The sequence below is a fragment of the Penicillium canariense genome (assembly GCF_028826845.1).
Source record: "Penicillium canariense strain IBT 26290 chromosome Unknown utg000001l_segment0_segment0, whole genome shotgun sequence".
Classification (NCBI taxonomy): Eukaryota; Fungi; Ascomycota; class Eurotiomycetes; order Eurotiales; family Aspergillaceae; genus Penicillium; species Penicillium canariense.
Window position 1 is genome coordinate 8,731,206 of NW_026622728.1, and position 13,316 is coordinate 8,744,521.

The 13,316-nt window shown below is 51.7% G+C and overlaps 6 protein-coding genes across 6 annotated transcripts; 4 read left to right on the top strand and 2 right to left on the bottom strand.

Moving 5' to 3' along the window:
• Window positions 1-2,068: 2,068 nt before the first annotated feature.
• On the top strand, window positions 2,069-3,139 carry N7482_003024 (uncharacterized protein; the record flags this gene model as incomplete). The annotated part of the gene is made up of 1 exon (XM_056685149.1): window positions 2,069-3,139. The coding sequence occupies one exon, from the start codon at window positions 2,069-2,071 to the stop codon at window positions 3,137-3,139; it is 1,071 nt and encodes a 356-aa protein (XP_056548755.1).
• A 476-nt stretch (window positions 3,140-3,615) lies between these two features.
• N7482_003025 (mitochondrial 54S ribosomal protein bL19m) lies at window positions 3,616-4,424 on the bottom strand (the record flags this gene model as incomplete). The annotated part of the gene is made up of 3 exons (XM_056685150.1): window positions 3,616-3,706; window positions 3,781-4,162; window positions 4,229-4,424. The coding sequence occupies 3 exons, from the start codon at window positions 4,422-4,424 to the stop codon at window positions 3,616-3,618; spliced, it is 669 nt and encodes a 222-aa protein (XP_056548756.1).
• Window positions 4,425-4,642: 218 nt separating this feature from the next.
• Window positions 4,643-5,783, top strand: N7482_003026 (uncharacterized protein; the record flags this gene model as incomplete). Its single annotated transcript, XM_056685151.1, has 2 exons — window positions 4,643-4,736; window positions 4,804-5,783. The coding sequence occupies 2 exons, from the start codon at window positions 4,643-4,645 to the stop codon at window positions 5,781-5,783; spliced, it is 1,074 nt and encodes a 357-aa protein (XP_056548757.1).
• Window positions 5,784-6,073: 290 nt separating this feature from the next.
• On the bottom strand, window positions 6,074-8,118 carry N7482_003027 (uncharacterized protein; the record flags this gene model as incomplete). The annotated part of the gene is made up of 4 exons (XM_056685152.1): window positions 6,074-6,169; window positions 6,234-6,914; window positions 7,132-7,520; window positions 7,578-8,118. The coding sequence occupies 4 exons, from the start codon at window positions 8,116-8,118 to the stop codon at window positions 6,074-6,076; spliced, it is 1,707 nt and encodes a 568-aa protein (XP_056548758.1).
• A 583-nt stretch (window positions 8,119-8,701) lies between these two features.
• N7482_003028 (uncharacterized protein) lies at window positions 8,702-9,591 on the top strand (the record flags this gene model as incomplete). Its single annotated transcript, XM_056685153.1, has 2 exons — window positions 8,702-8,934; window positions 9,003-9,591. 2 exons carry the CDS (start codon window positions 8,702-8,704, stop codon window positions 9,589-9,591), a joined length of 822 nt encoding a protein of 273 aa, XP_056548759.1.
• Window positions 9,592-10,113: 522 nt separating this feature from the next.
• On the top strand, window positions 10,114-13,178 carry N7482_003029 (Hid1 family protein; the record flags this gene model as incomplete). The annotated part of the gene is made up of 9 exons (XM_056685154.1): window positions 10,114-10,209; window positions 10,280-10,556; window positions 10,619-10,897; window positions 10,949-11,046; window positions 11,097-11,339; window positions 11,393-11,746; window positions 11,796-12,039; window positions 12,080-12,609; window positions 12,663-13,178. 9 exons carry the CDS (start codon window positions 10,114-10,116, stop codon window positions 13,176-13,178), a joined length of 2,637 nt encoding a protein of 878 aa, XP_056548760.1.
• Window positions 13,179-13,316: the final 138 nt, after the last annotated feature.

Genomic DNA, 13,316 nt, shown 5'->3' on the forward strand with positions numbered 1-13,316 from the left:
AACAACTTTTGTTGACCCAATTTAATTCAGAGCATACAATGATATGCTGTACTTATGTGAGAAGTATGCACCTCTGGAAAGCCTTGAAAGATACAATCCCGAAAAGGACATTAGCGTTACAGGGGCATACATCCAACACGAAACACATCTCATGCTTACTGAAAGTCTTAGCCAGAAAGTGACAGTTGCTTGAATCACGTTTCTGCGAGTTGCCAAGGAATGGTAGAGAGCATATACGTACGTACTACATTCAATGCAGGTCTGGATATTTCCACCAAAAGTAGATGAGTGGGGAAGCAACTCGTCAAAACACTGTGCACAATCGAGGCGCTACTGTAAGCTACCAGTCTAAATTTAATTTGAAGAGTCCTGTTGAGGATATTACCGAAATATACTAACCGGGCGCCTACCAGAACATAGCAGATAGTAAATACAAAGGAAAATGGCGTTTTGCTAAACAAATGTAGCCGTAAATCAGCCCGATACTATACCATACGCCTACTATAACCAAATCCCAATATCTTTTTCCCTAAGTTCGTCCTTATCGCACCCCTTGTATAGCTATCTTCCATCTCTGGTCGTGTATGTTTAACTATTTGCTTCTTTCCATTAGTGTTTCCTCGCCACGCAAGCTAGTTTATTTGGCTACTTCCATAGCGTAGTGTATTTAGTTATAGTCGTCCTAGCTTGTCTTAGGTTAACCTAGGGCTTGGTGGGTATATTATGTGTTGTCTTCGCTACTTGTTCTCCTACTAGACTCGCTATCTTTGGTGGTTGTTTCGTCGCCCTCTAGTTATAGGTTAGTATTAGGCTCTGGCTCAATCTCTATTTAGTAGAACTGGCCTCGGAGATCTATATATAATATAAATTTAGCTGTATAGTGGGTAGGCCTTAGTAAGGACTACGACTAGACTATGTAGTCTTTAGTCTTTTTCGAAGTAGTTAGGACCACGCCACGATCCCCTATAGTCCTTTATAGTCCATAATTACACTAATATCTTCCTTTCTTAGCTATATCAATAAATGATTCAAAGAAAGTACCAATAGACTCTATAGAAATCATATATATATTACATGGTTTTCTGTATTTATCTTATAGGACCGCAAGAGTAGACCGGACTGTAGTGGTGCGGTCCTTGCCGAGGTCAAGCAAGGGGGCTAATTACATGCGTACTTTGCTAGTGCTTACTTCTGCGCGGCTGGTAGAGGAGCAAGGATTATGCCAGGAAAAGAGGACCAAGTTAGTGACCAGATGCGAGCAAATAGAATGGACCGGGGCAGCCTGCCGAGGGTTTATGGAGCTCCCCATGGGATTGCAATCCGGATGCAGACAGTCTGGGTGCTGTTCTACCGAGGATTGTGATAGAGGTATGCCGCGATAGTGACTCCTTAGCTAAGCCTTCGCTCGACAATGCAGAATCCACTGCGGCCCTGAGAGGTCGCTCAAGGTAATGTGACTTGCCTTGGAAGTGGGTGCTTGCCCGCATCTCCTGCAACCGGCTCAGTGGGGCCCCGAGCGAAGCCCATGCTGCCTTTTAGTATTTGTTGAATGGGCGCATTATCTGCGATGTCCGTGTCAATGCCCGGATGTGGGATGCATCCTACCCTCCATGCATGCAACCCTGGCTCGGGCAGAGCTGAGCATTGATCCGCGAAACACACTACCACGCGGGGCGGCAAGCTTCCGAGACCCCGAAACTATATAGCCTGTATAGCATGCATTCGCGAGGGCTCGCTAAAACCGCAGATCGAAAAGAGACGTCCCAGTCCGACGCTGAGCAGTGGGCCTCTTGCTCCACCCTTCCAGCAGCGATCAGCAGCGACAACATCCGTGATTCTTTATTGCCAAATCAAGCAATTGGGGGAGGTTGTCGCACGGTCGAGAGTTTCATAGGCATGCCAGCACGCCGTGGCTGGTGAACGGGCCCCGCTAGCTATTTAATCACGCCATCCGCCTCCAGAATGTAGCCATCTTACAGCTCGCTCATTGCGCGGTACCAAGTTAAGCTTGTTCGCTTCGAAAGTTCGACCGCTCATTATCTTCGGCTTACTTGGCTTGGGATCAGCCATGGCGGTAACCGACGCTCTTCAGGCTAAGAGCGCCCCCGCGGCCCCAAAGCGGCTTTTGCTCGTCAGCGTGCCTCGCACGGCGTCCAATTTGCTGTTGAAGATCTTGAATGTCCATGAACAGCCCAAGCTGTCCACCAACCAAAAAGGGGGTTATTTCTTCTACCCGGCCTTCCTGTCTGCCACACAGGGCGGTACCCTAGCCAAGAAGCCATCCGAGTGGACCAAAGAAGACAGACAGAAGTTCAAGGGTGATTTCCAGCGATGCCTGGACGAGTTGGAGGATCATTCTGCGCGGGCGCAGAAAGACAACAAAGCCATGTTCGTCAAGGAGCATGCGTTTTGGTTCGTCAATCCCGCCTCGTGCCACAGGATGCGAACGGGTGATGTGGTCGACTCATTCACCGATCTGCGCGTGAGGATCCCCGAGTCGTATGGCCCGACACAGAGTTACACTCACTCGAATGAAACCGTTTTGTCGGACGAGTACCTTCGCAGTTGGCAGTTCGCTTTCATCATCCGCCACCCCGCGTTGGCATGGCCTTCAATGTACCGCTCGCTGCAGAAGCTTGCAGCGGAGGGATTCATGGACGAGGATGGGGTCAAGGGCAGTTCAATGTCGAACATGAGCCTGCGCTGGACTCGCCTGCTGTATGACTGGTGCATAACGCAGCCCGATGTGCCGACTCCGCCTCCGGTGGTGGATGCCCACGATCTCATCCGCAATCCGGAGATTGTCCGGAAGTTTTGTGATCAAACAGGGCTGGATAAGGAATATCTGCAGTTCGAATGGGGGGGGAAGGATGACCACAAGAAGTCCGACATATGGGCGGACGAGGCCGGTGACGAGCAGCGGGAAAGACATTGGCGAGCTGCCTGCATAATGATGTCCACGCTAGAAACTTCGAAGGGAATTGTCAAGGACAAGGCCCCTGAGAGCCTCGATATCGCTGTGGAGACCGCGAAGTGGAAGGTTGAGTTCGGCGAGGAGATCGCCGGGCTCATTGAGCAGGCCGTCTGGGACTCGATGCCAGACTACGAGTACCTGAAGGCCCGGCGCCTCACAGTGTAGCGAAGCCACCACGCAATGGTTATGGTCAACATCTGCTCCGATGATCTTGGGAAAGGGTATATCAAGTATTCATTTAGCATCGGTGCATAAGGTAGTTGGGATATACGCATCGGGTGGTACAAACAGGGTTCAATGGGGTATGTCAGCAAGAATATAGAAACACAGTCTCCGGTCAACATATGCGGTTCTTGTATTGCCACCTTATTAATCCAAATAATATCATCTACGCATCGAAAGGTTCTCCCGGGCATAGAAATGGTAGACCCGTCGAGCTTGGAAGCTTACTAGGAAGGGCCTGATAACCTCAGAGTACCCGGAGGCAGAGCAAGATAGATATGCCGCATCTGCCGACTATCGGTTGAGTGTCTTTCAATGTGTATTCAGAAAGAATGATGCATTTCGGAAAAGAATTGGATATGAACAGGTAATAATACATCCTAAATATGCTAAATTGATCGCCCCGGACACTCGTACAATCACCGCTTGCCACCACCCATGAACGCCCGCTTCTGGCGAACATAAGCATTGACAACGTTCTCCACACTGCGACGGTCGTGCTTGCGAGACCTGCCCAGACAAATTGAGTCAGTAAAAAGATTAAATTTCTAGTGTTCTCGGGGATATGTGGGGAATCGACGAACCGCATGTAGTACAATCTCGCGCGACGTATCTTGCGCTGTGCCCGCTGGACAATCTCCACGCTCTGAACATTGGGGTTGAACACCTTGACCGACATCTCGACGGCCACACGGGTAAGCTCATTGCGGAGCAGGAATGAAGTGTCGATGCCGCGCAGCTTGATGCTCAGGACAACGCCGTTGAAGGGGTCGCCGTTCTTGAATGTCACACGGATGATATCACCCGGCTTGATGCTGCGAGGGTTCCGACGGTAGTCGAATAGGGCCTTGCGCTCGCCCTTGGGGTCGAGGGTTTCCAATTGCAACTCGGTGACCTTTCCGATGGGGTCTTTGCATGCTTTGCGGGCGGAAGGGGGAGGCGTGTAGACTTTGATGGGCTTGGGGGCTGCAATGGGGATCGCTGTCAGTACCATGGCAAGCAGGTCAGTTCAGAAGACCTAGAAGCGCGTACCATTCTCAGGGAGCATGCGGGTGGGTAGTTGTGATAGGAATTGCTCGGGGAGGTTTTGCGGGAGAGGGACGCGCTGGGGGCGCTGGGAATAGGCGGTTGAAATAAATCGACGAGCCAGCTGTGGCTGTATAGCCTCCTGGGTCTTGATCAAAGACCTCAGGCAGCCCAGCTGCCGCATTGTTGGTAACGCCGCCATGGTTTTGATGGGTGAGGACAAGGCGAGAAAGTCGGAGTCGAGTTTTGGCTGGAGCGAATCGGCAGAATTTCCGCCAAGCCCCGATTTTGTTCGGCGACGTTCTTCTCCGCCTTGACTTTCTCGCGTTCTGCCTTTGCTCCGTGAAAAGCGTCCCTGGTGCATTGGGTCGCTCTTATTTTCTCAGGCGTTTTCAAGTGCATAACCTGCCATTCTCAAGTATGGCGCAATTCACTATGGGGAGTTTCATCCGCTGGTCGAGCAGCATGCGCCAGTCGGTGACCTCCCAAACTCGTAGTTATGCATCAAAATCAGGTAAAATACCCATACTCTCCTTCAATTACGTGTGAGGGAAGTGGCTAATGAATCCCTCTGTCAAAAGCAATTCCGACCTTCGCCCCAACATCCTCTCCCGAACTGGATCAGCTCCTCAATCGATTCCGTCAAGACCGTTTCATTCCATCTGGTCTGCCCAACCAGCAACGCCGAAACACGTTCAAGGAGAAGCACAAGCAGCGACTAGAGGAGGAGCCGATCACCGTGGCAATCAGTGAGACGGAAGATTTCACACTGCGACCTATGACGATCAACGAACTGCCGACGAAAAGCGACGCCTACGAGGTCCTGCGGCTGATTGCGGTTAACAATGAATGGAAAGCCCTCGTCCCCTTCCTGAGTGGCCTCTACATGTCCAACTTGAGGCTTAGCAACAACCGGCTGGAACAGCTCGTTCGCAAGGCTAGCGACGCAGGCAAACTTCCGATCATCATGGAATGTATTCGCCAAAGTCATCGCACTGGCTTCTATCTCCGCGACCTGGGAGTGGTGAAGCGCCTATTTTTCGATATCCATGTCCTCGCGCAAAATGGGGACTTCAAGGGGGTCGCGGTGACGAAGGCACTCAATATGGCGAAGCAGGCGGTTGATTTGATGAACCAGTACGCTGCGACGCACTCGTCCAGTGTAAAGGCCGACATTCCGCAGAACCAGCCTTTTGTTATCGGTACCCTGCTTGAGCTCAGTGCTGCTCGAGCCATCAGTGACTTTGGCGGAAAGGACCAAGCGAACGAAGTCCTGAGCTATGCGCGCAAATTGGTCGCAGCCTGGCCAATCTTCCAGGAGCAATCCAAGAAGGCCGTTGCAGATGATTTTCCATCGGCTCGGGCTCGGGCCCAGGAGACTCTTGCAGTCTACAATGGTTTACGACTCAGCCTTTCGATTCATGGACTGGCCCTGGACAAAGAGCTCCATGCCTCTGTGACGCAATGCCTGGCCGAGGCGAAGAGTGAGCTGGAGAAGGTATCGGGCGCACTGGAGCGATCTCCCATTGAGGAATTAGTGCTCTCCATTCTCAAAGGATAATCGCCCATGAGGAGAATTGTTCAGCTTGTCAAAAGGTGGGAGTGCATACTTGCATGTGTATATTACTTTTATGTCGAGATTCTTGGAGCCAACATTGTATTTCAACTAAATAAACCTTTGGATTATCTGTCATAAGTGACCCCGCTAGCTGCCAAATGAATTTTCATATCGTAAAAGAAGGCTCGCTGGCCAATGACTTTGAATTTTGTTTTTTATCTCCAGAGGAGCCGAAAAAGGAACGGGAACGTTCGGAAGCACGAACTGTTCAGTACTATCCACAGACAATGGCCCTAAGAGCTCAATTCAAGGGTGTGGTCGGCGCTAATACGTGCCCGTGCGGAAAGGGTAGTCTTGCCATCAACAACAGCGGGTCCAGTCACCATGATCTATAGAAATTACACGTTAGCTATTTGATACCGCTAACACCAATCATGAGAATTATGGACTTACCTGACCCTCCGGCAGGCTGTCGCCGGCTACCTGGCTCTCGGAGACGCCAGTCAAGGTGACCTCGGTGCTGCTGAGAGGACCTCCAAAATGGCTAGGGCCACCAAGGCACCTGTAGTCGAAGACATTGGTTTGGGCAATAGCCCCAGCAATGCCCGGACCAGTCAGCGCATACAGAATGCGAGCCCCCGTGTAAATTCGGAGGTCCGTAAGCTGCTCCGAGCTCAGGCGGACGGAGGCATCAGCATCGACACGGTGTGAGATACACAACAGACGCAACTTTTGCAGCGAAAGCTCCGCAGTTGGTCCAATCTGAGCAAGCTGTCTGAAGAAGCCCTTTGGTGGCATATTTCCTGCATTCAGTGTCCGAGATTGCACCCACCGGCCAAAAGAAGAGACCAGTCCGGTGTGCGGCTTCATGACACCCTCGTGGTATTCGGACATAGTGCGCGACGATGCAACAATCACCGTTGGAGATACGCCATTAGTAGCCAAGGCAAAGTCGACATTCTCGCCAGCAACCGAGTTCAGGGCAATAGAGGCATTCGAGAACAGGGCATTCAAAATTTGGCAGAGCGGATAGGAGCGGGAGAGCGAATCGATAGAGAAGACAAGATCAGACGGGCTGAAACGTTGGTTTCGCGGCAGCGTTGAGCCCAGGGCGCCGATGGCAGCCACAAGATTCTAGATTAAGTGTCAGATGAGTTGATACAGGCTGAACCGTGCGTTTTTCAATGCCACAACTGCCAACGCTATGGCAAACGAGCGCGCCTCCTCTAAAACATGATGACTGAAAGAGTAGCTGCTGGAAGTCGATAGAACGGCACGTATGTGACCATAAATTTGGCAACTTTGGCAAAGAAAAATACACGGGATCGCTCAAGTAATGACAATCTCTTACCTCTTGCTTGAAATCGATAAATTCGCCAGACGGAGATTCCGAGGGCCAAACTGTACTGACTTCGGGGGCAGGGGTAGTAGGGTCGTATTTGGGAACGTTAAAGCCGGCCAGGTCCTTGCCTTCCTGGACTAATTCGTGCCAGACGGCAACCTCAAGCCCGCCCTTCACATCCTCAGGGACCTCATGCCAATCCATGTGCCGGTTACCATCCTTAGCCACCCATATAACGAGTGACAGCTGCTTGTTACCTTTAGTGACAAAGGAAAGATCAAGTGAGCCGGCCTCGGCAATAAGCGCGTCAGCTTTAGCGTTCTGAAGGTGGCCTGACAGTGTCTCCGCAGGAAGGTTATGGGGAACCAGGACAACCTTGAATCCGTAAAATGAGCCAGCTATAGTCCCTAGGTATTAGTATATGGTGCAAGGGTATTGAAGTTTGGAGGCCATACCGAATATAGCAGCCAGCAACTCAATAGAGTCGGTCAGGCAGACGGCGACGGTCTTCACCTCGGACTTCTGAATGTGACCGCCGATCACATTAATCTCCTGTGTGACCTGATCCAACGAGTGTTCAATGGATTTTTTGCCAAGGACAGTGTATATTTTGCCCTGCTTTCCAGTGCTAATACCATTCTCATTGAGAGCTCCACGAACAGCACTCTTCCAGACATCACGAAGGTCACCACGCCGACCGGCGGTCCACTTGGGTGCGCCGACGTCCTTCACATTTAATCCTTGTCGAAGGGGGAGTCCATAGGGGGTCTCGAGGCTGCGGTAGGTTGCCGACTCGCCGGATTGACGGATGGGAGATGCTGTAGATTGGCGAGCGAGAAGGAACGGGTGGACATCGGGATCCTTGTTCGAAACCACGGCATAAAAAGCAAATGCGACGAGAATGCCAGCAAACAAAGTCGTGTAGATATTCCAGTCAGCTAATGCATCCGTGAGCGCTGCATCCAGCCTCGCCAGAATTGGACTCTGGTCGGCCATTTGGGCTGCTGATGACAGCTCGGCCGTCGGATCGCGGAAGTGTCAAGAGTCGAGGCCTGCAAATCACAGCGTCACAAAGCTGCTCGCTTGGAAGCTGCAAATGTAAGATGTCCCAGCTTGCAAGAATGCAAACAGTCCAATATCGATATATCGCCAGCGGCTGTCAGAATGTCAACAACCAGTCCTGAATCATACGATGACGTTTGAGGGGTTCCGCGGGACGCGCATGAGGCGGCGATCGGGTCAACTATAAAACCGGCGTTTAATCTTGACGCGCGCTGCGGCGCCTGTCTCTTCGCTGATCCCAGCCCTTCGCGACCATCAAAACATCTCCTGAGCAATGATCTTCTGAGCGACGACACTCCTCAAGGCAATGTCAGTGCGGGTGTGAAGCTTTACGACCGCTACATTCCCTTCAAATCCAGGTAAGCGCCCATTATTTTCGTCCAGAAGGTAAAGTTTCTGCCCCCGTGTCCTGGCCTAAGACAGCCATGTATTAATCCTCAGCTACAGCCACTCGCTTTTTGTTTGCTGTACTTTGTGACCCCACCTACTACCCCTGCATCACCGTCTCTTGCGATTCATGGCTGCGCAATCTCTTCCTTCTACTCCCAGAGTTGCGCCTATCGCAGCGCCCGCTGCAACTCCCGCCTCGGAGGGGTCAGGTACCCCAGGCAAATGGCGCCATCCTCAACTCGGTGAGATTGTGCGCCGCCAGAACGCCGCAACCTTCGGTGATAAGAACCTACGGAGTGTGATCTGGAATGGGGTCACATTGGTGTTGACATGGGTCTTTGGGGGCACATTGAAGTCCTAGTAGGTTTCTTTCGGTTCTCACCAATGTTTGCGCTTGAATAACTCAATTCTAACTGGTTTCTCAATAGTGCTCGTCGTGCCTTCGAAAATCACACTATCTATCACCACCTCCCTTTTTTCTTCCTTCAGGTGTTCCTGCTGTTCAATATTCTCCTGGCGCTGTATCCCCTCTTCAAGCCGAAGGATGACCTCTCTGACATCCCGCTCACCCCGACCCAACGTGCACTTCTGGGCCTGGACCCTACTGCGACGCCTCCTATAACCCCCGGAACCACCTACGTTACTCCACCACGCTACCGCCTGTCCACCTCGCGCCAAGCAAGCCCTGTCAGTGCGAGCCGCCAGACCATCTCACCGTTGTCCTCGACCCCTGCCTATACAGACCGCCGTGTCTCTTCCGGAACTCCCTTTTCGCCTGCGTCCAGCCCATTGTTTCACAAGGCAGTGGCCAATGGCGGCAGGGAATCTAGTCGGAGACAAAGCTTTGGGTCGTCATCGCCTCTTGCTCGAAGCAACTCGCTCGGAGAGTCCACCATGTCCAGCCTCGGACCTAGTACCCCTTCTCCGCTTAATGGCAAGCGACGGAGCCTGGGACTGAGCAACAAGTGGCTATACGAGAGAAGCCGGAGGCTTTCTGCGAGCAATGGTGCTCTTTGATCTGATTTGTATCATCGGTTGCGCGTTTCGGAGTTTGTATTTTAAATCATGGTTCTGAGCGGATCTCTAACATTGAATAAGAATATTGAATTAATCACAGCCTATTTCCCTTTAATTACCCCGAAGTAGGCGACGATTCCCTGGTGTACAAATAGGAGTAACATGTCTCCGCCTATCCCCCATAGGACAATTGTAAGCCAGATTGGGGCTGGAAGTGAGTGCAAAAAAACCTGAAGAGTCGGTAGTGAATGTAGCTACCAATTCGCACACAATAAAATTGGTTATTTTGTCAGAGAGCTGACCGAAAAGCCCGTGAAGATCGCGGCGGTCCAAGTCGCGGGACACTTGTTTAGGCGGGTCCGCAGGTCATCACCCGGGATTAGGCCAAGACTCCGCAACAGGAACCACCGCAACACCAACAGCACACGGCAACAACTGACAACGCGAACACTCGGCAACCTTGGGCCCTGCAACTGATCTGCTACATGAAGCCCTCGCTGTGAGCGACTGGACTCTTCAGCAATGGGGGCGTCGGAGTCAAAGCTCGTCTTCAAGCAGGGCATCTTCCGTCTCTCCGAAGAGAAGGAGATCCCCGCGGACGACCCGTACTGGACACGAGTAAGTCGTTCCGGGGGGTGCAACCTTAGCTATTGAACCTGCAGGATCATGAACACTGACGACCTGCAAGTTCTGGGAACTTCCCGAGTCTACAGAAGACATCTTCAGCCTGTTCACGCCGGCCGACATCCGCCGAACGCGCGATCATGCCTTATGCAACTTCGAAACCCTGCTGTTATCAGTCTCATCTCGACTGATAGTCCTCAAGAACCACCCCTCCTTTCCGGACCCAGATCTTGCGCCTGAGCGTGATGTGCTCAACTGTATTCGGATCCTCACTCGCCTCCTCCCCTTTGTCTACGAGGCTGAGTACTTGGAGAAGTGGGAAGAGCAGTTCTTCTGGTCGCGTCGCAAGAAGAAGACTAGGCAGGCACAAATTGCAGGAGAAGTTCTCTTTGACGAAGCACAGTCGGACCAGCAGGAGCAGTTTCCCCCCACGATGAGGAATATGAGGATGTGAAGCCTCTAGCAGAAGAGCTGATCGATACGCTGCTGGACCTGCTCTTCTTCGCGGACTTCGGCATCCCGGAGCTTCCGACAGCGAAGAGCAAAATCTCGTACTCGATCTGGCAGAGTGGTGTCGGCTGTAACACGGCGATGGGTTCCAATAAGAGCTTGGAGAACAATCGGTGCGAGGTTCTCCGCTTACTGCTGACGATGACGGGGAAGGCGATGTACATGCCGTCAAGTAAGTTTGTTCACCTAACGCTATTGAAGTACTACTAGCTCACCGTGCTAGGCACATTGCCCGTGCAAGGTGTCAAGGCAATTACCTATATCACTACTCGCCAAGACAAGCAATCCGTTTTGACGCTTCTATGCTCTCTTCTTAATACGGTATGCTCCTATCAAATTAGAAGGTCTGACGGATACTGACTTGGGATTAGGCCATGAAATATAACCCCGCCGCATGGCGAGTTCCCTATGACCATGTAGTGTGGAAAGATCCCAAGCAAATCCTGGTGATTTATTGCTTGCAATTCCTCCTTGTCCTTCTTCTATACCCCATCCCGGAAGATGGTCGCGGAGTTCCCCCAAAGAACTATTACCGTCATTACTTTGGGAGGTTGCATAGACCTCAAGATTTCCAATTCCTTGTGGATGGTATGACCAGGATCCTGAACCAGCCTGTATGTGACGTCTACTGAGATACGTTTTTTGCCTCATCCTAACTATGACACAGATGCAAGCCACGAGCTCCTATCTTCCCGGTAGTCAGAGATCGGTGAAGTGGGCTCCGGAGATCTTGATTCTCTTCTGGGAGACACTGCAATGCAACAAACGATTCCGGTCATTCATCATCGATTCCAATCGATCCCACGACTTTTTGATCCTGTGCGTCTTCTATGCTATGGAATATAGGACGGATGCATCCAAACAAGGAGTGGTGCGACTCTGTATCTTCATTCTTCAGACGATGAGCGCAGAGCCGAACTTTGGGAAGAGCCTGAATATGAAGTTTGAGGCACAGGAAACCTTGCCGCAATCTATCCGGCTCCTCAAGTTCCGCGGCAGTTATGCTGACTATCTTATCATGGTATGGGTTCGACCTTATCAATACATGGTCTACAAACTAACATGGACAGTCAATCCAAACCCTTATGACTACCAGCAAAGGAAAACTCGACACGGTTTATCCCGCGCTACTTATAATCCTCACTAATGTTGCCCCTCACATCAAGCATATCTCACCGAGCACCTGTTCCAAGGTCATGCAACTCTTTTCGTCAATGTCTGCGCCAAGTTTCCTGCTGGCCAACGAGACTAATCACACTCTTCTTGCGTCGCTACTTGACTTCATCAACGCGATTCTTGAGCATGGCTTCACCGGTATGTTCTCAGAAAAAGATCTCCAACACTTTCTTAACAGTCGTGCTCATCAATGCAGAAAACCCGTACTTGGTGTACTCGATTCTGAAGTATAAGGAGCGCTTTGAAGCCGTCCGAGCATTCACCCTCGAAAGTGGACAGCAAGAAATCGAGCGTCAGAGAGAAAAGCGGAAGGTCGGGGATGCCCCTGGGGACTTGACTGCCAGCCCAACGCTTTCTCACTCCGAAGAAGACCTCCACCTTCCCTCTGGCGCTCGATCGCCTCTGACACGGATTCCTGAAGAGAACAGCGCGTTCGCCATCGGCGATGACGATTCTGACGATGAGGGGGAAGAAGGACAGCGCACGCCGTCGCAATCCTCCCCATCTGCTCAAACGTCGCGTCGACCCTCCTTTGCCTCGACTGCGGACGAGACCAGCTCTCAGATCCGCGGCATCTCTGAAAAGGCACGCGGCAAACTACCAGCTGGACGACCGTCTTTCTCGCGGCAGAACAGCATGACCAGCCAGACCAGCATGTCTGCTTTGTTCTCTGCAACCTCTGCTGGTTTCACGCCCACTGTAGCCTGGGTAGGTGCTTATGAATTTTTGGAACTGGTATAATCGCTGACAATAAGTTTCAGCTTGAATCATGGCTGCCGGAGCTTCCTCTACACACCATCATAACCCTCATCTCCGCCATTGCACCTCACATCCCCGACGCTGCCCTTCAAGCCACCTCAAGCCCGGAAGCTCGTACTTTAATTCACAATCTGCCATCCTTTGCTGAGGAGCCCCAAGTCAAAAGTATACTCTCAGAACCAAACGCCGTGCGTGCCCAATCCTTCGAATGGTCGGCACTTTCCATGGGCTGGTATGAGTCCCTCCTCTGGGGCTTCATTTTCTCTAGCGAGATGGTAGTTGGTTCTGCTGCGGGCGCCACCCCAGGCACTGTTGGCGTCTGGAATGGTACCGCGATCCGGCTATTCAAGGTACAAGAAGCAGCCGCTCAGGGTCCAACCTTGCTTGCCCCGAAGGGTGCGGTTGATGCTGTTGGCAGCAATCTAGTCCAGCGCATTGGGAATCTCAGCCTCCGAGGCCGCAGTTCGATGTCACAGGAATCATCGAGCGGTGCTTCCCCGAGTGTAAGGGAAGTTTAGGAGAACGCGATAGGCAGGGATCAACGACGTACATAGAACCACTTGCACGACATGAATTCTTTCTGAATGACCCCCATTACATTTTGCCTGTCGCTTTGTATCGATACCTTGGAGGCGTTGAAGGCGTTAGTAATTCGA